Source organism: Eubalaena glacialis, chromosome 19 (genome assembly GCF_028564815.1).
Source record: "Eubalaena glacialis isolate mEubGla1 chromosome 19, mEubGla1.1.hap2.+ XY, whole genome shotgun sequence".
Lineage (NCBI taxonomy): Eukaryota > Metazoa > Chordata > Mammalia > Artiodactyla > Balaenidae > Eubalaena > Eubalaena glacialis.
Window position 1 is genome coordinate 26,796,225 of NC_083734.1, and position 21,885 is coordinate 26,818,109.

At 52.0% G+C, this 21,885-nt stretch overlaps 2 protein-coding genes across 2 annotated transcripts in view; both read left to right on the plus strand.

The window, feature by feature from the left end:
- RNF43 (ring finger protein 43) overlaps window positions 1-4,917 on the plus strand; it is a 60,937-nt gene extending 56,020 nt beyond the window's left edge. The window contains exons 7-9 of the mRNA XM_061175182.1: window positions 99-201; window positions 1,228-2,583; window positions 4,792-4,917. Coding sequence (XP_061031165.1) covers window positions 99-201; window positions 1,228-2,583; window positions 4,792-4,835 — 1,503 coding nt within the window. The 3' untranslated portion in view covers window positions 4,836-4,917. The remainder of the gene's footprint in view (window positions 1-98; window positions 202-1,227; window positions 2,584-4,791) is intronic.
- Window positions 4,918-7,792: 2,875 nt separating this feature from the next.
- On the plus strand, window positions 7,793-14,423 carry SUPT4H1 (SPT4 homolog, DSIF elongation factor subunit). Its single transcript, XM_061175472.1, has 5 exons — window positions 7,793-7,904; window positions 8,480-8,586; window positions 12,409-12,464; window positions 12,752-12,805; window positions 13,249-14,423. Exons 1-5 carry the CDS (start codon window positions 7,836-7,838, stop codon window positions 13,314-13,316), a joined length of 354 nt encoding a protein of 117 aa, XP_061031455.1. The 5' UTR covers window positions 7,793-7,835; the 3' UTR covers window positions 13,317-14,423.
- Window positions 14,424-21,885: the final 7,462 nt, after the last annotated feature.

Genomic DNA, 21,885 nt, shown 5'->3' on the forward strand with positions numbered 1-21,885 from the left:
GGCAGTAAGGAGAGGCCAGAGGGAGTCGGGGATGCCCTGCTTCCTGGCCACGGCTGTAGCTACAGACAGCTCTGGTTCAGACCCCTTGTTTTCTCCAGGAGCTACGGGTCATTTCCTGCCTCCATGAGTTCCATCGTACCTGTGTGGACCCCTGGCTGCATCAGCATCGCACTTGCCCCCTCTGCATGTTCAACATCGTAGGTAGGAGGTGGGCCAAGGACTCCCCTGTGTGCAGGCAGATGGGTCTAGAAGGGGCTTCCCTCTGGGCAAGTGTTTTGCCTTGAAGCTGAGGAGAAGGCAGGACTGCCTCAATTGTTCTTTAAGCTGTGCACTGCTCGAAGGGGCCTCATCTGAGGGGGCGGCCATTCCATTGCAGGCATCTTTATGATGTATTTTCATGACAACTTTGTTGATTTTAAATCTGACTGATTTGTTTGTTTGTTTATTTATCTATTTATTTATTTTTGGCTGCGTTGGGTCTTTGTTGCTGCGCGCGGGCTTTTCTCTAGTTGCGGTGAGCGGGAGCTACTCTTCGTTGCGGTGCGCGGGCTTCTCGTTGCGGTGCGTGGGCTTCTCACTGCGGTGGCTTCTCTTGTTGCGGAGCACAGGCTCTAGGTGCAGGGGCTTCAGTAGTTGCGGCGCAAGCTCAGTAGTTGTGGCTCGCGGGCTCTAGAGCTCAGGCTCAGTAGTTGTGGTGCACGGGCTTAGTTGCTCCGTGGCATGTGGGATCTTCCCAGACCAGGGCTCGAACCCGTGTCCCCTGCATTGTCAGGCGGATTCTTAACCACTGTGCCACCTGGGAAGTCCAAGATTTGTATATTTATTATTCCACTTTTCTGGCAATAAAGTATCCTGTTCGAACAAAACCAGGATATTATGACAATCTTCTAAAAGATGAAAGTGAAGTATCTTGAGGAAAGAGAGCCTTTTTCTAATTCACCCAAAGGTGCAGTGTGGGCTAGCAGTGGCCCTGGGTGAAAGTCCCCAAAGGGCTGATGGGAGGAGCAGGGCTTGCCATGCACAGTGGAACTCCCAAGGAGACAACTGGCTGGAGGGAGCAAGGGCATCCCAGGGCACAGGCAGGTTAGGAGCATCCTTGGTCGTCCAAACTCTGATGGAGCTTGCGGGCGATGCAGGCTCAATAAGTAGGCTACAGCCACTCTTTTCTGAATGTACCTCCTTCCGTTTGTGGAGTCGAACACCTGTGCTCTTGGTTCTCTCTTCCAGAGGGAGACTCGCTTTCTCAGTCCCTGGGACCGTCTAGATCTTACCAAGAACCAGGCCGAAGACTCCACCTCATTCGCCAGCATCCCGGCCATGCCCACTACCACCTGCCTGCGGCCTACCTGTCGGGCCCTTCCCGGAGTGCAGCGGCTCGGCCCACACGGCCTGGTCCCTTCCTACCATGCCAGGAGCCAGGCGTGGGCCCTCGGCACCACCGCCTCCCCAGAAGCACACATCCCCGGGCTCCAGGCGCGCCACAGCGCCTGGCAGTGGCCCAGAGCCCCTCTGCGCAGGGCTGGGGGCTAAGCAACCTGCGGTGCACTTTGCAGCACCCTGCCACCTGCCCCATGCCCCCACGCCGGGCCAGGCCTCACGACAGCAGCGGGTCTGGAGAAAGCTACTGCACAGAACACAGCGGCTACCTGGCAGACGGGCCAGCCAGTGACTCCAGTTCAGGGCCCTGTCACGGCTCTTCGAGTGACTCAGTGGTCAACTGCACGGACATCAGCCTGCAGGGCATCCACGGCAGCAGTTCTACCTTCCGCAGCTCCCTGAGCAGTGACTTTGACCCCCTGGTGTACTGCAGCCCTGAAGGGGAGCACCGGGGGGAGGAGGCTCAGCCTAGCATGACCTCTCGGCCCCGTTCTTTGGACTCAGTGGTGCCCACAGGGGAAACCCAGGTTTCCAGCCATGTCCACTACCACCGCCACCGGCACCACCACTACAAAAAGCGTTTCCAGTGGCACGGCAGGAAGTCTGGCCCAGAAACTGGAGTCCCGCAATCCAGGCCTGCCATTCCTCGGACACAACTCCAGCCAGAGCTGCCTTCACCCGATCCGCAAGCAGCCAGATCCAACCCAGCAGCCCCGTCAGGACAGCTCCCCAACCCACAACGGCCCAGGGCCCTCACCGAGCCAGCCCCTGGGCCAGCTGACGCCTCCAGCCCCAGCCCTGGTCCCAGCAGCCTCTTCCACTTGCAGAAATCCAGCCTCTCTGTCCGACACACACAGAGGAAACGGCGGGGGAGTCCCTCAGAGCCCTCCCCAGCCTCTCGACCCCAGGACTTGACTGCACACCGAGTGTGCCAGATTCTTCCCCATTATGGCCCCAGCCTGGCATATCCTTGGTCCCCAGAGGCCCACCCATTGATCTTTGGACCTCCGGGCCCAGACAGGAGGCTGCTACCAGAAACCCCAGGCCCTACTTACCCAAGTTCACAGCCGGTGTGGTTGTGTCTGACTACACGCCAGCCCCTAGGACCACACCCATCTGGGGAGGGGCCTTCCGAATGGAGTTCTGGCACCCCAGAGGGTAGGCCATGCCCTTACCCACACTGCCAGGTGCTGCCAGCCCAGCCTGGTGAGTTTTCAGGGGAAATGGGTCTGGCGGGGACAGGAGACTAGAGCTGGATATGGCAGAACGGGTGAAGTCATCCAAAGGGTTGATGGAAGCTGAGAAGGGTCCAACAGGGGTGACATTCAAAATAGTGGACAAGTGGCATAGCGTGGGATGCTGGCCCTGCCAGGTGTTGATCCTTTAGTTGCCAGGTCCTAGGGAGGTCTCAGGTGAGGTACCATGTGGCTGAGACACCAGAAAGTACTTGGGGTGGCTTGGGGCAGCAGCTCAATCGTGAGTGTTTCAATATTTTAAAAATTGGTACAGCTGAGCATATAGCTCAGTATTAGCTGTAAATACAAAGAAGGCCAAGAACTGTTCCTTGCTCTTGAGGAGAGCATGGACAAATAGTTACTGAAAACCATAATCCCAGGCCACATGAGATCTTATAGGAGAAATAACTACAGATAACCATAATTCTGGGCTATATGAGAAGAGCTATGTGAATGATGCAAAAAAAAAAAAAAGAGGAGAGAGATCACAGGTGGTTCCCAGCAGCCCTGTGATTGTCTCCTTTCCCCTGGGTAAAAGAACAACGAGGGCTTTCCCTTCTATGCATCTTTGTTAATAAGACTGACTTCATTTTCTTGAGGACTCAGTGCATCCCTATTACTGTATTGCAGCCAATGGTGATAATGTAAATCCTTGACTTTAACTGGGTATTTATTTGCTCAAATCCTCCTCTTCCTCTTCCGGATCCCCCAACCCCTACTCTTCCCCATCTTTTCCCATTGGGTGGATGACACAGCTCTTTGCCTACAGCCATCACTAGGAGGACCCCTCTGCCCTCAAAGGTCCTGAAATATAAGACTTCGGGGTCTGGGAATCCTACAGGCAGGACCTGAGAGCTGCTATCATCCATCCATTCATTTCTTCCTTCCATTTTTCTTTCTGCGTTGTATGCTTGCTGTGTGCTAGGTTCCAGGCTCTGAGGACATGGAACTTGTCAACCAGGAGACCCAGGTCTGTGGAGAGATAGGCATGCAAGCTGTTATAGTATAGAAAACAATTGCTTCCATAGGGCCACGTAATGCAGATTTGGCCACGTGTTTGATGGTTCCTTTTGAATCCTGTCATGTGTATACTTTCATTGCTGCCGGTGCCAGACTGCTACCTCTCCTCTCTCTCTCAAACTCGTATCTGGTTTCAGTGCCTCCCTTTCCCCTGCTCTTCAGATCTAATCCACGCCAGGTTCTGTTAACCATGTCTCTGCTGGCTTTACCATATTCTCCTCCAGTACTGATGGCCCCTGTCCATGCCTTAGGTGCAGCCTAAAGATCGGGGTGGGAGCCTCCTGGCTCCTCCCTTCCCTCTCACAGGGCCTGAAGGCCGGGCACTGCACGTCAGTGTCGTGTCCTGCAGGGCCACGCACCACTGTGATCCTGCTCACCTACCCTCCATTCTGCTGCCGGCGTCATCCTCCTCAAACAAACTCTCTAGACATCTTCAAATGTTCTGTTTTGTTCAGAGTAAAGAAAAATCCAACCTGGTTTGGCCTTCAAGGCCCTAGTACCAGCTAGCCCCCATCATCCTTCCCAACCTTATTTTCCACTCTTCCCCTTCCCTTCCCCTGCTCCAAGCTTTAGCCAAACTAGGTAAACACTTCCTGCAGTTTCTGCAGCCCAGAAGGTTCTGCTGCCTTCCTGTTCCCATAAATCTAATTCTTCCCTATTCCTGCAGGACCAGCTCATTTATCTCCACTTTCAGGAAGCCCTTCTTGATGCTCCACTTGGACATGATATTTCTCCTTCCGTGACTCATCTCTTATGACCCCAGTCCTGCCCCCAGTGGCATAATTGCCACTTACGTGCACACCTTTTCTCCTACAAGGTTGTCAGGTCCCTGCTTAGTCTTTTTGGTCTTCTGTTTGGCACATGGTAGCAGGCCAGATCCACAAGTGCTTAATAAATATTTACTGGGCGAATGAATGAATAGTAAGTATTGGTAACACACTGGTTGCTATCTATGTATCTCTTTCTCTAGATTCGTTTTTCTCTCCCCTGTGTCCCAACGGGGGCCCCTCTCAGCTTTCAATCTGATCACCCTTCTGGACCCATTCCCTGCTCCTGCCTCTCTGTAGTTCCCTCCCAGCCATACTCTCTTGCTGGTGGAACAAGCAAAAGACTGGCCTGACCCTCAGTGACCTCTTTCCTCCTCTCTCCCTAAATGCAGGCTCAGAAGACGAGCTCGAGGAGCTGTGTGAACAGGCCGTGTGAGGTGTTCAGGCCAAGCTCCAACCAAGAGTGCTCGCCAGATGACTCAGGGCCCTACCTGGCACAGAGTCCTGCTCCTGAGAAAAGAAAGGACCTCAGAAAACACCCCTCTTCTTTGCCATACTTCCTGGAGCCACTGGCAGAGGGGTGGTGATGGTGGGTGGCAGGAGGTGCTGTCTCCTGCTTCCAGCTCCAGACCTTGTCTGCAGAACCATCTGCAGTGCAGCAAGCCTGTGTCCAGCCAGGCAACCAGCTACCACTTGTGCGGGTTGGCTCCCCTGCAGGCTGGGACTTTTTGAGAGCAGGAAGCTAGGTACGGGTAGATAGGTGTTATAAAGGTGGTGCTCCTTCCCCAGCCCCAGCAGGTCTCCTCTCCCTCATTCCAAGCCTCATGTTCATACCAGCAAACGGGTCCAGCTGAATGCATGACCCTTCTCACCTCCTTCCTTGGGAGAGTCCTGCACACCGGCTTTGGCTCCTCCTTGGTAAGGCTGCTGCATCAGCGGCAACCCTGGTTCTTATCATTTTCCTTCTTTGCGAAAAGATCAGGAGCATAGGTGAGCCCTGAGCCCTAAAAAGGGGGGCTTTGCAGCTTCACCAGGCAGGGCCTCCCCTGGTGCATAAGGGAGGATGTTTTTCCCTCCTTGTCCGTACTTGTCAGATCCACTATATTAAGTCAGAGGGGAAGCCAGGGTGTGCAGTTCTGTCCCTGAGGTGGTACAGCACCTTGAAGAAACTGGGTCGAAGCCTCTGATCGTCAAACTCCCTTGTCACTCCAGCAGCCTCAGTTCCTCTGGGGGTCGGGGTGAGGGTAGTGGGAAGGGAATAGCTCTTCCTTGGGGACCGCCGATCTCAAAGTCCCAAAGTAGGCGGAAAGAAGAGGATTTCTGCTGGACTTTATTTGGGAAGAGGAAGGAAGGAATGAAGGTAGAAAAGGCAAAATTACAGCTGAACAAGGAAGTTTTCTCTGGGCGTTTTCTCTCAGACCAGGGATAGGGAGCGGGAGAACAAAGGAGAGGTAATATGGGGCCCTTGGGATTAGATGGCCCAGAGGCCCGGCTTCCCAGTATAAGCCATGCAGGCCAGAGACACACAGGAAGGAGTGGAGTTGGAGCAGGAAGCCTGGCCTGGGCAGCTGGTATCGAGTGGGCAAGGGCTGAGGGGCCTCCTCAGGGTGACATGCACCCCAGGGCAGTTGGACCATTGCTGGCCCCTCAGGCATTATCCCATTTGGAATGTGAATGTGGGAGCAAAGTGGGCACAGGACCCCACCTGGGAATCTTCTTCCCTCAAAGTCAGTGGGGAACTAGCACCTAGGCACCCACGTGGGTATTTATATCTAAACAGACAGAAAGACGCTTGAATCAGGCACTATGTTGAGAAATGTATTTATTTGCTAATATATTTATCCATAAATTCGATCTGGTCTCGTCGTTTTCTTCTGTCATGACTGTCACTCAGGTAACAACTTTGCGTTCTACGTGGGCAAAGATAAATTATCCCTGATATCAGAGGCTAGGCTCTGATTTATGAAAGGACAGAGTAGAGTGGTGGGCTTGGCTTGTAAGCCCCTAAAAGCGTGGTTTAGTGAGATCAGGGAAAGAGAAAGCATGACTGGATTCTCATTGTGGTTCAGTGCGTTATCTGTACTATTATTGTACTGTTTACTTCACACTCTATAATGCTTCAGTGACTTTCTTTGTGACCCTGGGCAAATACTCAGATATATTTGAGTATACTCAAATACCCTGGTGCCTTTTTCCACCCATGAAATGGGCCCACTTCACGGAGTTGTTGGAGAGCTCCCGTGAGACAACAGAGTGAACTGTGTTCCAAGGTAGAAAGTATGCAGTGATAGAGAACATGCTAACCCCAGTCACAGAGCCCATCTGAGCACGACATGGCACGGGCACCAGCAGCAGACCGGTCTTGAAAAAGCTCAGTTTCAATTTAGGAGGCCTTGTTGGGAAGATAGAGCAGCAGGGCCTGAAACTATTTATATCCCAAAGCTCCAATTCAGCTAAACATAAATGACTGTCCTCTGCCTACACACGGGGCTATTGTGAGGATCAACAGAGCTGATGCTACTGTAGGTATGAAGAATTCCACAGGGCCTGGAGAGGCCTTTGCTCTTCTCCTCACAAAGCACATTTTCCCTTTCTGCTTCTCCAGGAAAGGTATGTTAGAGGTGGTCGTTGTCTGGTGCCCAGTTCTGAACCAGAGAGAAAGGCATTTAGCATCCCATAGGGTGAAATTAAAAAAAAAAAAAAACGACACAATCTCCTACAGATGATCTGAAGTAAAGGAACTGTATCTAAATGCTAAAAGCTGCACAAAGCGTAAATTATCAGCTGGAACGTGGAAACATACATAAAGAGCTTTTAGAAATAATTAAATATGCATTTTTTTGGCCTTCCGCTCACCGGCCAGCGTTCCTGTGGACGCAAATGGAAACCCAATCACGCTCCCTCCCTGTTAAGAAGGAGGGGGGCGGCCCCTGGATTTCTTCTCGTCTCTGCAGAGATAATCCACAGGGAGACAGTGGACTCGCTGGCCCTGCGCTTTTAAGACGGGAAGACAAAAAAGAATCTCCGCTGTCATCCAGGATCCTCCAGGGGACCGGCGGCCCGGTGCCAGCGGCCTAGATCAAATGGTCCGCGCGCCGGGATTCCGCCCGGGTCGCGGCGCGCTCCCGCGCAGGCGCCAACAGCGCCGCATCTCCCCCCACGGGCCCCGCCCACAGGCCCAACGGCCGCCTGGCCTCGCCCTCGCGCCGGCCCAGGTGGCGGGGGCGCGCGCCGGCCCAGGTGACTCCCGGCCGGCCCCGCCTCCTGGCGGGAGAAACCATCTCCTAAGGCGGGGGGAGGGGCGGGGCCGGCGGCCTCCCGCGCCGGAAGAGGAAGTCTGGGACACCGGAAGTGCGGGCATTCTGGGTAATTTGCTATTTACTTCCTGCGGGAGAAGGTTGTGGCTCCTTCCTTCGCTGTTCTTCCGTGGGAGAACATGGCCCTGGAGACGGTGCCGAAAGACCTGCGGCATCTGCGGGCTTGTTTGCTGTGTTCGCTGGTCAAGGTGTCTGTGGGGGATCTGGTTGTACGGGCGATGGGGGACCAAGCTGGGGGAAAGTTGGGTGGAACAGGGCTACGGGAACAGTGAAGAGAGAAGTCAGGTCCAGGACCCAGGGGGTGGCAGGGGGACGTGGGAAGCAGCAGGAGGCCATCGTTTAAGTCGGTAGGAACGCAGGCAAGTCTTGCAGCCGTGGGCATGGGCGTTCTCACATGCCTTTGCAACTTCAGCTCTCAGCACAGGCCTGACCCTTTACAGACGTTCAGTGAACTTCTGTTGGAGCCGAAGGACATTAGGAATTGGAGGAGGGTGGGGATCTGCAGCTGAGGGAGTAGTCGGAGAAGGTACCTGACCCCAAGGAGATTTAGGGAAAGGAATAGGTAAAACGCAATTGGGAACAAGAGAAGAAGGATTGTGAGAGTGGAACTTAGGAAAGGGGCTGTAGGAATGGTGGGTGGGGGACCTGATGAGACAGAACCAACATAGGGAGTCTTGTACTTGACCAGGTAAAAGTATGGAGAAAGCTGTTTTTTCTTTTCGCCTTGTTCATGCTCACCTCTCTCCTTTTTTTCCCCTCCCAGACTATAGACCAGTTTGAATATGATGGCTGTGACAATTGTGATGCATACCTTCAGATGAAGGGTAACCGAGAGATGGTATATGACTGCACCAGCTCTTCCTTTGATGGGTAAGCCCTTTAGATTGCTGCATTCATTCTTTTACATTACCCGCATCCCACCAAGTAAATGTGGACAGACTCTTGAGACCCTAATCCTAGTTGGTCTCAAAGTTATTTTGAGACACACTAGTCCTATGCTGTCCAGTACAGTAGCCACTAGCCATGTGTGGCATTGAGTACCTGAAATGTGGCTAGTCCAAACTGAGATTGCTTTACCTGTAATATGTACACTGGATTTCAAAGACTCAGCACAAGAAAAAAAAATGTAAAATGTCTTGATTTTTTTTGTTTTAATCACATGCCAGAATAATAATACTTTGAATATGTTGGGTTAAATGAAATATATTATTGAAGTTAATTTCACCTTTTGTCTTTACTCCTTTAACATGGCTACAGAAAATTTTAAAAATGACTTGCATGGCTTTCATTATATTTCCACTGGACAGGTCTTCACTAGACTATTAGCTCATTGCTGATAGGGACTGTTTATGTCATGCACCATGACCTGGCATAGGGCCTGGAAGGTGGTGGATACTTAATACACATTTGTTGAATGTATGAAGATCCTTTTTGAAAATGAAGGGTAAATTTTGGCCCCAAAGCTGATGCTTTTAGATATCTCTAAGAGGCCCTAAGAGAAAAGTTTTCCCTTGGTGAGATTGCCCAGTGGGGGGAAGGGGAATGAGAGAAGTGTAAGTGGCTAGGTCTCAATTTTCCTTCCCCAAGGGAGGAGCTAGAGGGCAGTATTCTTTGGGGGTTAAGTTTCTTTTGGTTTCTAGGCCAATTAAGGGTCTACATGCAAACTGGGCCCAAACCAGTGCTTGCTAAAGTTCCTTCAAGGTGGACCAACTTCATTCCTCCTTTGTTTGCCTTTAAGGAAGAGTAAAGGATTGAGCAAAACAGATGTTGTCATGGAACCTTTACTTCGTACATATGTACACATGCGTGTGCACACTCAGATACTCCAGTTCTTTCATTCGTTAGCACTGTTACCATCCAGTGCTAACAAATGAATGGACTCCCATCTGTGGCTGCTGTGAGAGACGGCAAGAGTTACACAATGAGATACTTACAAGTAAGAGAGACACTGTGTAAAGTTTCACATGTTAGGGTTTTGGTTTTTTTTTTGTTTAAAATCTGGTAAAATATACATAAAATTTTTTTGCCATTTTTAAGTGTAGAATTCATTCAACAGCATTAAATATATTCATATTTTTGTGCAACTATTACCACCATCTATTTCCAGAACTTTTTTTTTTTTTTTGCCACACGGCATGTGGGATCTTAGTTTCCCCACTAGGGATCAAACTTGCGCCCCCTGCATTGGAAGGGTGGAGTGTTAACCACTGGACCGCCAGGGAAGTCCCTCCGGAACTTTTTTCATCTTCTCATTTCCTCCTCCCCGCAGCCCCTGGCAACCACCATTTTACTTTCCCTGTGAATTTGATTAGTCTAGGTACTTCCTGTAAGTGGAATCTTACAATATTTGTCCTTTTGTGATTGGCTCATTTCACGTAGCATAATGTCTTGAAGGTTTATCCATATTGTAGCATGTGTCAGAATTTCCTTTTTAAACTTAATAATAACCCATTTTATGTATATACCAAATTTTATTTATCTGTGCATCTATTGATGGACACGTGGATTGCTTCTACCTTTTGGCTGTTAGGAATAATGCTACCATGAACATGGCTTTACAAATACCTGTTCAGGTCCCTGCTTTCACTTCTTTGGGGTATATATCCAGAAGTGGAATTGCTGGATTATTCTATGTTTAACATTTTGAGGAACTGCGATACTGTTTTGCATAGCAGCAGCATTTTACATTCCCACCAGCAGAGTACAAGGGTTCCAGTTTCGCCACATCCTTGTCAGCACTTGTTACTTTCTGTTTTTTGTTTTGTTTTTGATAATAGCTGCCCTGTTGGGTGTGAAGTGGTATCTTATTATGGTTTTCATTTGCATTTCCTTAATGATTAGTGATGTTGAACATTTTTTCATGTGCTTATTGGCCATTTATATATCTTCTTTGGAAAAAAGTCTCTTCAAATATAATTCAGTTATAAAAACTTGGAAATAACTACAGCTTCTAAGCAAGAAGTGTCTGAGGACTCCATCTTTGGGCCACGGTTCTGGGTTTTACATTAAGTGACAACTCTGATATTGTTAGTGTCTTACTAAAGGATTGTCAGAGAGTTCTGAAGCATGCTATGTTCAATTAAAAAACAAAAGGTTATGACCATTTATCAGAGTCTGGGCATAATAGCTGCACGTGTCCAGGTTAAGCTGTCATTGTCTTCGAGTTCCTTAAGAGTTGAGTTGATGATGAGAACTGAGCAAGTAGAGTTTTTTGCCCATTTTTGAATGAGGTTTTTGGTTTTTTGTTGTTGAGTTGTAGGAGTTATTTATGTATTCTGGTGCATATTAGGATTTGAAGAGTGAGTATATCAAAGGCTAAAGGAGATCAGAGGAGGGCTTGATGAACTCAGCCAGAAGTGGAGGAGATAGCATATGAGTCAGGCTCTTAATTACGGAAAGAAGTACAGGATTTTTGAGGAGGTTGAGATGAGAGAAAGGTAGAAAAAGCATTCTAAACAAAGGGACTGACCTGAGCAAAGGCATGGGGTGGGAAAACCAGGGTATGTTTGGAGAATGGTGGGAATTCTGTTTAGGTTAAATCATAAGGTTGGATAACAGACACTGTAAGGCTGGAAGGATAGATTGTGAAGGACAGAGGAGAATATACTTTTGGTCAGGAGAACAGCCTGCATACGTGCCTACCCCAGATTGGTCTGCCAGGCCAGGGCAAGTATTACCCTACCTGCCACCCCTGGAGGTGGGGTCAGTTCCACTCAAAGCATATGGCTGAGAATGTAGGATTTGGATGGGGAGGGAGGCTTCCCAAATAAGAATCCAAGATTGCTACCAAGAGAAGGGGGAATGGATACTGAGGAGGCAGTCAACAAATACCAGTGCCTAGTACAGATCTGTCACAGGAGGCAATCAGTAAGTATTTGATGGAATGGGGGAAGGACAAAAGTGACCTCTGTAGCTTCTTTTTTTTTTTTTTTAATTGGGGTATAGTGACCTCTGTAGCTTCTGAAAGCACCTGAAGCTTACCTGTCATGCTCAGTAGCAGGCTCTGGCCCTTGCGTAGCCTCTGTTGCCTGTGCTCTGGGATTAGAGCTACCCTGAGAAGAATGATTAGGATAATAAAGGAGAGCTAATGTTTACTTAGCACCTACTCTGTGCTAGGGTTTTTCATGTATTAGCTCAACCTTCTAGTTTCATCTTATTGATGAAATTCTGAGGGAGGTCTCCATACGTGTGTCAGGCTGTACAGCTCATTAAAGGCAGAGCTTGCTTAAGTCTAACTTGTTTCTAGTAAGAGGACCCATTGTTTTGACTCACCCTCCCCTTTGCACTAGGCTCCAGCGCTCAGTGGTTGTGTTGGTTGTAATCAGTAATGCCATCTACCTCAAAAGCTGTCCCATTTCCCAGGGAATCGGTAGGCGAAGGATGCTTTTGAGCATGGCGAGATAGTCTTTGGGGGATGATGACTGACCTGTGACTGGTGGGCCAGGGACATAAGTGCAAAGGACCTTTGTCAGTACTAGCTCTGAGTCAGTCCCTTCCCAGCACTAGAACTTAGTTTCCCCAGCTTTCTGGTAGAAACTCAATACTTGGCTTTTTCTTAGGTTTCCTCTCCCAGAACTGTTGTGCTGGCTGGGAACAGAGTAAAGCAGGGGACGGGGGGGGCAGTTCCCTTGGTCTCTCTGTTCTCTAGTAGAGGCAACTCAGGCTGACTCTCTGTTTCTTTCCCCTTTCTAGAATCATTGCGATGATGAGTCCAGAGGACAGCTGGGTCTCCAAGTGGCAGCGAGTCAGTAAGTGTCTCCCTTTCTCTTTATCTTGGCCTGGTTGTGTTGTCAGGGCCAGGGTGCGGGTGGGGGAGTCTTCAATCAGTGGGTAGGTGGCCCCAGAGTGAGAACGATGGGGTTGGAGGAAAGCCAAGGAAAGTGTCCTGTGTCCTGTCATTTAACACTTAGAGCCAAAAGAAGTGATTGCTCTTCTCTGGGAGTTGGCGGCATTTCTTTCATTTTTAGCTTAAGCTTCCATTTGGTCTTTAGTTGTAACTCACTCTTAAACTGCAGTCTCTTTTCTTCTCTTTCAGGTAACTTTAAGCCAGGTGTGTATGCAGTGTCAGTCACTGGTCGCCTGCCCCAAGGTAATAATAATCATAGTAACGGCCAGTGTTTATTTACTGTGCCAAGCTCTATGGAAGTTTCTTATGTGAATTAATGCCAGTCCTCACAACTCTATGAGGGAAAGCAAATCTCAGAGAGGCTAAATAACTTGTCCAAGGTCACCCAGCTAGTAAGTAACGAGCCAGAATTTGGGGACCCAGGCATCCTGGCTCCAGAACCCTTGCTTTTGACGACTACAATGTGTCTCTCTTTTTCTTCTCATTCTTAACCAAGTCATTGCCAAGCACTTGCCTGGATCTTTAAGGGTGACAAGTCAACCACGCAGTTCGGTTGATGAGCAGTCCAGGAACTCCAGTTTGCTTAGAGCACGCCACCCCTTCCCCTCACCAAGTGGTACCCGAGGGACCTTTCTTATCTTCTGGAGTCTTCTTCCCTCACAGAGCTGTTTCTTTTCCTGCTGCAGGAATTGTGCGGGAGCTGAAGAGTCGAGGAGTGGCCTACAAATCCAGAGACACAGCCATAAAGACCTAGCAAGATGCACAGCCGCCAGCGTCTTTGCTCCTCGTCTCTGCCTCTGCTTATTTTTTGTTGTGAAACTAAATGGGCAGAACTTCAAATATGTGCCGCCCTCCGATTCTGAGATTCAGCAGACTGTTGAGAGAGCAGCACAGTGTGTCCCTGGGTCATTTTACCTTCTCTGGACTGCTGTGGGGTGGGAGTGGTTTGGGTTGGTGGATTAGCGGAGACTGAATTCATGGGGAGTAGGATGCTGGCCTTGCTACCCACAGCCCGGGGCTGCGCCCTTGCACATGGGCAGGACTCTGGGTCAGATGCCAGCAAACATGAACCCCTAGGAATGCTCTGAAGCCCGTAACAGATGCCTTGCCTCCCTCTTCCTTTGTCTTAACTGGGCACAGTAAGAACTTGTTGCCCAGTAAGCATCTTCCCAGAGCAGCAGAGGCCCTTCTGCTCCTCTTTATCTGTCTCTGAGCCTCCAGGATTGTAGCCTTTCTAGTGAGCTTCCCTGGGTCTCAGCGGTCTGCTGTCCTGAGTCTAGGCAACCCCGTCAGCCTGGTGGTCCTGGTGGTCCTGGTGTCTGGTGGTTGCAGCCTTCTGCCCTCTAGACCTGGCGCAGCAGGTGTCCCTTGAAGAAATCCTGAGGCTTCTTCGTATCACTTGCCCTTGACCATGTTTAAAACCTTTTTTTTCCTTCTTTGTTTTCTTCTTTTTTCTGTTCTTCCTATACCTTAGGCCCACCAGTGACGCCCATGACCCGCCCCTCCCCTACTTTCCTGCGTTCCCCTAACTGGAGACCCTCAGGTTGCTGCTGGGTCTTGGTCTGGCTAGTTCGTGCCTCTCCTTTTCTCTCTGGCCTAGTAAGAGGGCCTTGAGTGATGTCACGGTATTGGCCAAGGTGAGTTATTTGTTTTGGAATTAAATATTTACCATAAATTCTCATTTACCTAAATTTCCACAGAAAATCCTGTTAAGTGTCCCCATTTTTATTTCCCTAAGTTTCTTGTTCCCCATCTGCAAAACGAAAGTGATTACATCCTGTTTACCTCAGGATTTTTGTGATTATAAAAATAAAGCAATGTGAAAATTCTGTAACTTAAGTTTTATAAAAGGTAAAACTCATTTGCTCTCCTTTATCAGTCATTCTTCAGTATATGCAGCATGTATACATACAATCCGCCAAAACAGTGGGGGAAGTGCCTGGAACGGCGCGCAGGCGGACCTCTGACTCGGGCAGGGGCGCCTGCGCTGGGGCTTTGGGCGTCTTAGCCGCCTGGTGTTGCTAGCGAGTCAGTGTCTCCTGTTACCTGTGACCTGGACGGTGTGGGAAGGAGGCAGAGATGCTGCCCCTCCGGTGACCCTTCCAGGCCCAGGGGAGGAAGCTGGGACTGGCGCAGGCGCTCGTGTCACCACTCACGGGTCCTGTCAAACCAGAACCGTTCTCTCTGACGCCTTCAAGCCCAGGGAGGGTCTGTTAACCCCAGTCCCAACTGAGCTTTTCCAGGACTTTCCCAGCCCGGCACGCTGAGCTCCAGGGGTGGCGGTTTGTGTCGTTCAGTTTCAATCCGAAAGAAGCCTTGGGAAACAACCCCACCGGGCCAGAGTTTACGTCCCGGAGGGAAGACGTGGGTGTTAGCAAGAGTGCCGGGGCCCCGCAGCCGACACCCAACTTTCACTGGCTTCCTCAGAAAGCCCCTTGGAAATCCCCAGCCGCCGTCCCGCGCGTCTGACCCGGACGTGGCTGCTCGGCGACAATGGAAACAGTTGCGGGGGGCGGGGACAAGAGGGGCTGTGCGCAGATAACCACACTCACGCCGCCTCAGCCCCACACCCGGCGGCGCCCCAACTGTCAGCCTCGCCGGAAGCGGAAGACAGGCTCTGGCGGCTGTGGGGGAGGGCGGCCGGCCGCAGTGCCCGGGTCTCAGGCTCCGTGCGCCCCGCCGCCTCTGCCGGGCGCTCGGCGGTCCAGACGGGCGCCGAGGCGCTGGAGTCCTGTCCCCTGCTGGAACCCTGAGAAGCTGAAGCACGGACCGTTGCCTCACTCCCCGCGAGTGAGCGGCGCTGTGGGCGAGGGGAGGTTTCGGGCGCCGGCGTCCCCGTGCATGAGGGCTGCGCCCCGCCTGGGAGCCCGTCGAAGTCTCAGCCCCATTGTGACTGCTGAGGTCCCACATCTGCTCGAAGCTCTCAGTCTCCTGCGTAGTAGTCTGGCTTCTCTCCTTGAGCAAGGCGAGGCTCTCCCCGGTTCAACAAGGGCAGACTCAAGTCACAAACAGTAGTGGCCCGGCTGCCTTCGCCCTGCCTGCCTGTTCCTCGTTCTTCACCCGCTGCCCACCACAGGCCGTGGGGTTAGGGTCTCCCCAAAACGGAGGGGCTAAGCGGCAGTGCGTGCAGCCTCCAGCCCAAAGCAGGGGTTGGAAGCTGACAGAACAAGGGTCAGAACATTCTGGTCTTGGAGGGAGCGGTTTTCCCAAGAGTAATGGGACGGGCTGGTGAGGGCCTAAACTCAGGCTGGGCTCTTCAGGTTTAGGGACTGAGGCCTCACTCCTACGGCATATGGCCATTGCCTTCACAGCCCCAGCCCGTCTATAACCTGCTGTTAATTCTCAAGTCCCCTCCCTGACACCTGGGGTGTGTGTGTGTAAAAGAGACAGGTAGAAAATGTTTAAGAACAGACTAATAACATCTCACTTTGTCTGGAAGTCTGGTTCATGCTTGGTATCCGTAAAGCCTTTCATTTAAATAGCATTTTACAAGTCGACAAGGGGGCTTTCACATCCATTATCTTATTTGATCCCCAAAAGCCCCTGTGCCAAAGTTAACATCCTTAGGTAATGATGCAGAGGCTGAGGCTCAAAGAGTTAAAGCGACTTGGCCATGATCAAGTAGTGGAGGCTTAGCTCAAGACATGCCTTGCCCACCCCCGGTTTAGGGCTGCGTTCTGACATAGTTCTCCCCAAACGCAGCAGCTTTGCTCCCTTCATGATTTTTCCACAGAACCAGCAAGCTGCATGTGCCTGCACACTGAGCCGCCCCAACCCCCCTACTCCCACCACCTTCAATCGCTAGGTCTCAAGTCTAAAACTAGCCGGAGAGGGGGAGGCAGAGTGGGGAAATGGCCAGAGAGGAGAAACTCGGGATTTACTCAAGGATCCCTGTGCAGAGCATCGGGAAACTGGTCCAGTCCTCCAATTCCTGCCTGGCTGCATCTTCTGTTCCATTACATCAGCTCTTCGATACCTGCTGGCCTGTGCCAGGTCTCTCCAACTTCTCCTGCGATTTTTCTACTCACCACCTTCCTCCACCTGCAGCCCAGTTATGGCCCCTTCACACTCCGCTGGAACTAGGGGCAGTGTCCCTGCCTCTCAGCCCTGCTGCCTCCACCACCCACTAGCCCTGACTTTTCTAAGTCACTTTACTTCTCTAAAAGAAGTTTCCTCTTCAAAAAAAATGCAGTTGACAAAACTCTGGTGTTAGTTGACAGGATAGTGGTTACTTGTGAAAGGGGGGGTGGAGAAGGGCATGAGGGGCCCCTGGTTATGGTCTGCTATTGATCTGGATGCTAGTTACATAGGTCGATTCACTTTCTGGAGATTTACTGAGTTATACACTCATGATTTGTTCCCTTTTCTGTTTGTCCGTTATACCTGAAATAAAAAGTTCGCTTAAAAATGCAGTTGGCAGTTCTTGTCTTAGGATAGTTTTGAGAATCAAATACAGTCATTTAGGTAAAAGCAATTTGAGAGCTGTGAACTACTAAGTCTATCTAAGAGATTGTCATTCAAAGTTGTCCCCCTCTAGATAAGTTCTAGGTAAGAAGGTCATCACTCTAGCCTTCTTGGGCAATAGATGTTCAAATATATCTATCATTCGCAAACTATATCAAAACTGAAACATTTTTCTTCAAGCACCATGGCTTTTTATCTTAATCTCTTTTTCTGTTCTTTCATTTTTATGACCTAAGTTTTGTTTATTTTTTTAATATATACTTCCTTTCTATTTGGCTATGAGATTGTGAATGTGATTTAACCTCTACTTGGCTTAAAGTCATTGTTATAAAACCTCCATTTTTGTATCATGTGGTGAAATGGTTCTGGGACTAATTATTTCTCTACCTCTTAGATTCATGTTAGCCTGTCAGCTGTCACTTCTGCTGCTCATGTGTGGCTGTCCCCCCTCCGGTCTTGTCTGAACCAGGAGATTAGCCATGCTGGTAAAAACTGCTGTTGGGTGAGCCAGTAAGTCTTGGACCGAGGAAGAAAGCACATGGCTGTCTGCCTGGGCCTTGGGGCTCAGAGGCCTTCACCATTGGGAGGGGGAGGTCTGGAGTGTCGGGGCAGAGGAAAGAGTGAAGGCAGACCCTGCAGAGAATGCAAGGGCTGGGAGAGTCATGACTTAGGCCAGCCCCTCACTTGATGGGTGAGAAAACTGAGCCCCAGAGTCAGGGGTCAGCCTGCCCTCAAGAGGGGGTCACTGCTACTTTGTGTGTCCTCCACTGCCTGGCTCAGCGCCTTTTGCCTACAGATGCTTGTGTTTCTCTTCGCTTTTAGACCCCAGGAAGCGGGAACTGAGTGCAGAGAAAACTCTGCCCTGGGCTGCTGGCTCCTAGATGCCAGATCCTCTGAGAATATGATAGAAAACGTCTCCCCTCTAGACCTCGGCATTCCTAGTCTCAACACTCCCCCCGAAGTGGAGGGCAGGCATTACGGGGTCACGGACAGAGGACTTGAGGCCCAGGAGTCCGTCCCACAGCAGAGGGAGGCTTGTGCCTCTTAGAAGTCAGGGAGCCGGAAGGCCCCGTTTCAAGACCCTGTGCTGCTTCCTGCCTGTGTTCTCTCCTTCCTCCATACTGAGTCTCGTGCTCCAGAGAGAACTTGGGGGAAGATAAGGAACAGCTTCAGACGCCAGGGTGGGGAGACCCCAGCTTCCATCCAAAATGGAGCCGTCATTCCTTCTTCCCCAAACCCAGCAACTGCCACCCTTTCAACCCCTCCCCCAAGCCCGGAAAATACCTGGAAGGAAGTGAGTGCTCTGGGCCACTAGCCGGAAGAGGGGGTTTAACTGTCACCTGGTCCCTGGGGGCTTGAGTGGCGGAGGGCAGAGGGGAAAATGCAAATCCATGCTTGGGAGAGAGAAGAACTGCACAGAGAGGAAGAGGGTGGCAGCCAAGGCCCAGCCTTCCTCTAGGGCTTGTGGGCCCAGCAGGCGCTGGGGAGGCCTGAGGCAAGGGAGTGATCACAGGCCCTGGGAGAAGCCAGCAGCTGCCCGCCCCCCCCCGCCCCGTGCAGGCAGCTGCCGTTGTCGGGGCGCTGGCACTTTCTCTGGGCAGCCGAGTAGACTCACTTCCTCAGCCCTGCACCTCTGGGGAGCAGGGAGATGGGGCGGGGGCTGGAGCTCCATGGAGCCAGGCGGGAAGATGAGGGGATGGGGGAGGTCGAGGTGGGTGCTTTGCGTCACATTTCCATGACTGAGTCTGAGGAAAGCGTGTCTGTTGCTTCTGCAGCAGGAGGGACTAAGCTTAGACTGGAAGGACCCCTCTGGCCTCCGCACCGCTCCTCCCCCTACCAGAGGCCAGAACTGGGAACCACGTGGTGTCCCTGCAAAGGGATCTTTCACAGCCACTGGGAGGCAAGAGTAGAGCGAGAAGCAGCCCTTGGGCTAGTGCTTCCACAATAATAATTTGTTATATCAGTATGACAATTACCAGGTTCAAAAACTGGCCACCTCCATTATTGCATTTGATCCTCAGTGCCATCCTGTGGGGCATTATTTCCCTTTCACAGATGAGAAAACTGAGTTTCAGTTACATCATTTGCCCAAGGTCAACGGCCAGGCAAGTCTGGACTGGTGTTTCGGCCCAGCCGTCCCTTATGGCGTCCCTTCGGTTCCGCTGTGGCAGCTGGGGATCCAGGGCCCATAACTGGGGCAGGGGTGAGGGCTAGTTCTTCCTTTTGCCCCCTTGACCCCCGCCTGCAGGTGGGGCTCTTGGGGGTCGGGTCTGCCATCTGCAGCGCTAAGGACTTTGGGGATGAAGGCCTCAGCACCTCCTCATGCTCACTCACCCTTGGACCCTTCCTGGAGGACCTGGGCCTCTGGCCCCATCCCCTCTCCCGTTTTGCCCCCGGACTCTTACCAGCACCAACCCCCCAGCTGCAGCCCCAGGACGCAGCTGCCCGTGCCCCATTGGCCGGCCCGGGAGCATTTGCCCTTATTTGGCCAGGCCGCTCCAGGCCGCCTCCACCCCTAGCCCAGCCCCGGCAGGCTTGTCTCTCTCACTTCGTCTTTTTGAGGTTTGGCTATGGGGCCCTGGCGGGCGTCGCTTCAAACGCACTTTCTGGTTGAGTCACTTTTTAACGGCTCCAGTGCTGGGAGCTGCTGCGGCTGCTGCTGCACAAGTGGCCCCCAGCCTTCGTGGCCCCAGCCTTTGTGGCCTCCAGCCTTCGTGGCCACCTCCCCCACCTGACTGCCTTAATGGGCTCCGAGGGAAGGAGCTGGGGCGACCCTTCACTGATGGGTTCTGCAGACCACTTGGTTACCCATTTAGACACCTCTGCTGCCCCCACCCACAAACCTGGGGCCTGGGAAGTCTGCCCTGAGCTCCTCCCGCTGCTTTTTCCAACCCCCTTCTCCAACTGGGCTTGTGAGCAGACAAGGCTGCATCTCCACTGTCTGTTGAGTATCCACAATGAGGTCTGCCAGGCCTGGTCCTCTGGGGGACTTTGGACTGAGTCCCTTAGGGAAACAGAAATGGGTTGCAGGCTGTTGGCTGATTTTCAGGAGGGTGAAACTTAACCTCACTGAGTTTCCGTTTCCTCATCTCTGAGATGGGGATACCATCGTTTACATCACTGGGTCAGCATGATGATCAAACGAGGTTTTATAAAGTCCTCTAGACGCCTTGGCTTCTGTCCTTCCCCACCCCACCCCAGCCCAGCTCAGCACGTAGAACATGGAGGTGAATAAAGAAACGGCTCAGGGTAGTTCACGGAGCAGTCCTCACGGTGCTCCCTGTTCTTTCCACCCCTCACCTTCTGCTTTTCCAGCTGCCCCTGGGATGTGAGGACTGCTGTGGAGGGCAGGATGCAGCAGGATGCTGGCAGATAGAGGAGTCCCCCAGCCCTTTGTCCCTGTTCCCAGCCAAGATGAGGGGCAGATTCTACTTGAGATCTCTTCCCAGCCACCTGCCTTCTCTGAGCTATGGGAGGTCTGCCCTTGAGCCCGCTGGGGAAATCCATGGGAAGGTCTTGGAACATAGGCCTTGCTGCTTCCTCCTCCAAGGTCCTTGGGGCCCCTTGCTCTTGGGGACTTCCTGACTACAAACAGGTCCTTTGGTCAAACTCCTCTTCAGTTTTATAGCTGAAGAAGTAAGGGCTGGGAGCTGGGGGAGCAGATCCAAAGTTACACTGTAAATAGCCATAGGGTGGGGACTGGACTCCTAGTCTCCTACCTCCTAGTTTTGCCCTCTGTTTCGTGGTCCTGATGTTGGGGGTAGGTAGTTAGGCTGATGAGAGATCATAGTGGGTTCCAGGCAGGGATGACCTGACTTGGTCCCACTCTTGGGGGACACACACACACACACACACACACACACAGTTTATTTGTAGCAGTTAAAACTGGAGCAGGTGCAGCTCTGCAACTTAAACCAGGCAAATTTGTACCTTTGTGTGGAGGGAGCCAAGAGGGAGTTTTCTCTCATTTCCTTCCTGTGTCCCTAGGAGATCCCAGTGGAGGACGCCTCTGGTTTCATGGCCACTCCCACAGCAGTGGTCGGGGTGGTCTTCTTCCTCACACCCACACCCCCTTTCCTACCCAGCCTACCCTGCCTCTTTCTAGATGCTGTGGACAAAACCCTGAACCTGGCCCTAACTTGCTTTGTGACCTCAGGCTGCCTTGTGCCTCTCTCTGGTCTTGCAGCTCAGCTTCCTGACTCAGGTCAGTTTGCTGCCTGATCTTGCTGCTTAAAAGGCCTTGGATACTATGATCCAGAGAGCTGAGCCAGACCCCATCCCAGAGCAGAGCTGGCCTCCCAGGGTGCGCTGCAGCTGCCTCTTGCCCGGGTAGCACAGGAAAGCATGAGGTTCAACTTGGAGCGTGTCTGGGCAGTGCAGGCAGGACTGAGGGCAGAGCGTGCCCACCCTCCTTGTCTGGAGGCCTCTCAGCACTCCTGGGGCCCACCCCACAACCACCCACCAGGCTCTGGGTTGAGGCAGGGGCCTTCCTCGGTGCCTACATGACCTCTGCCAGGGACACGGGCTGTCTTAGGTTCTCGAGGCGCTTCCATTTCTCAGCACCTGCTTCCCTCGGTGGCCCCCCCTCCCAGGGAGGGCGGCCAAAGGTCCTAACGTTTGGGGCTATCGACTCCCATTGTCCTTAGCCCCGTTGTGTAGTGCTGGGGGCTCAATTTCCCTCCTTTGTGGCCAGGCCCGTCCCCCAGCCTTGCTCGCTGCAGGGCGGGTCGCTCTGCCTCTGACTTCCTGTTTGTGCGCGGTGGGCCCTGCGGCTTCTCTCTTGTTGTCTCCACACCAGGCAGGTTATCTGGGCTGCCATCTTCACCTGCCTGCCGAGTACGGGCCCCAGGCCTGTGCAG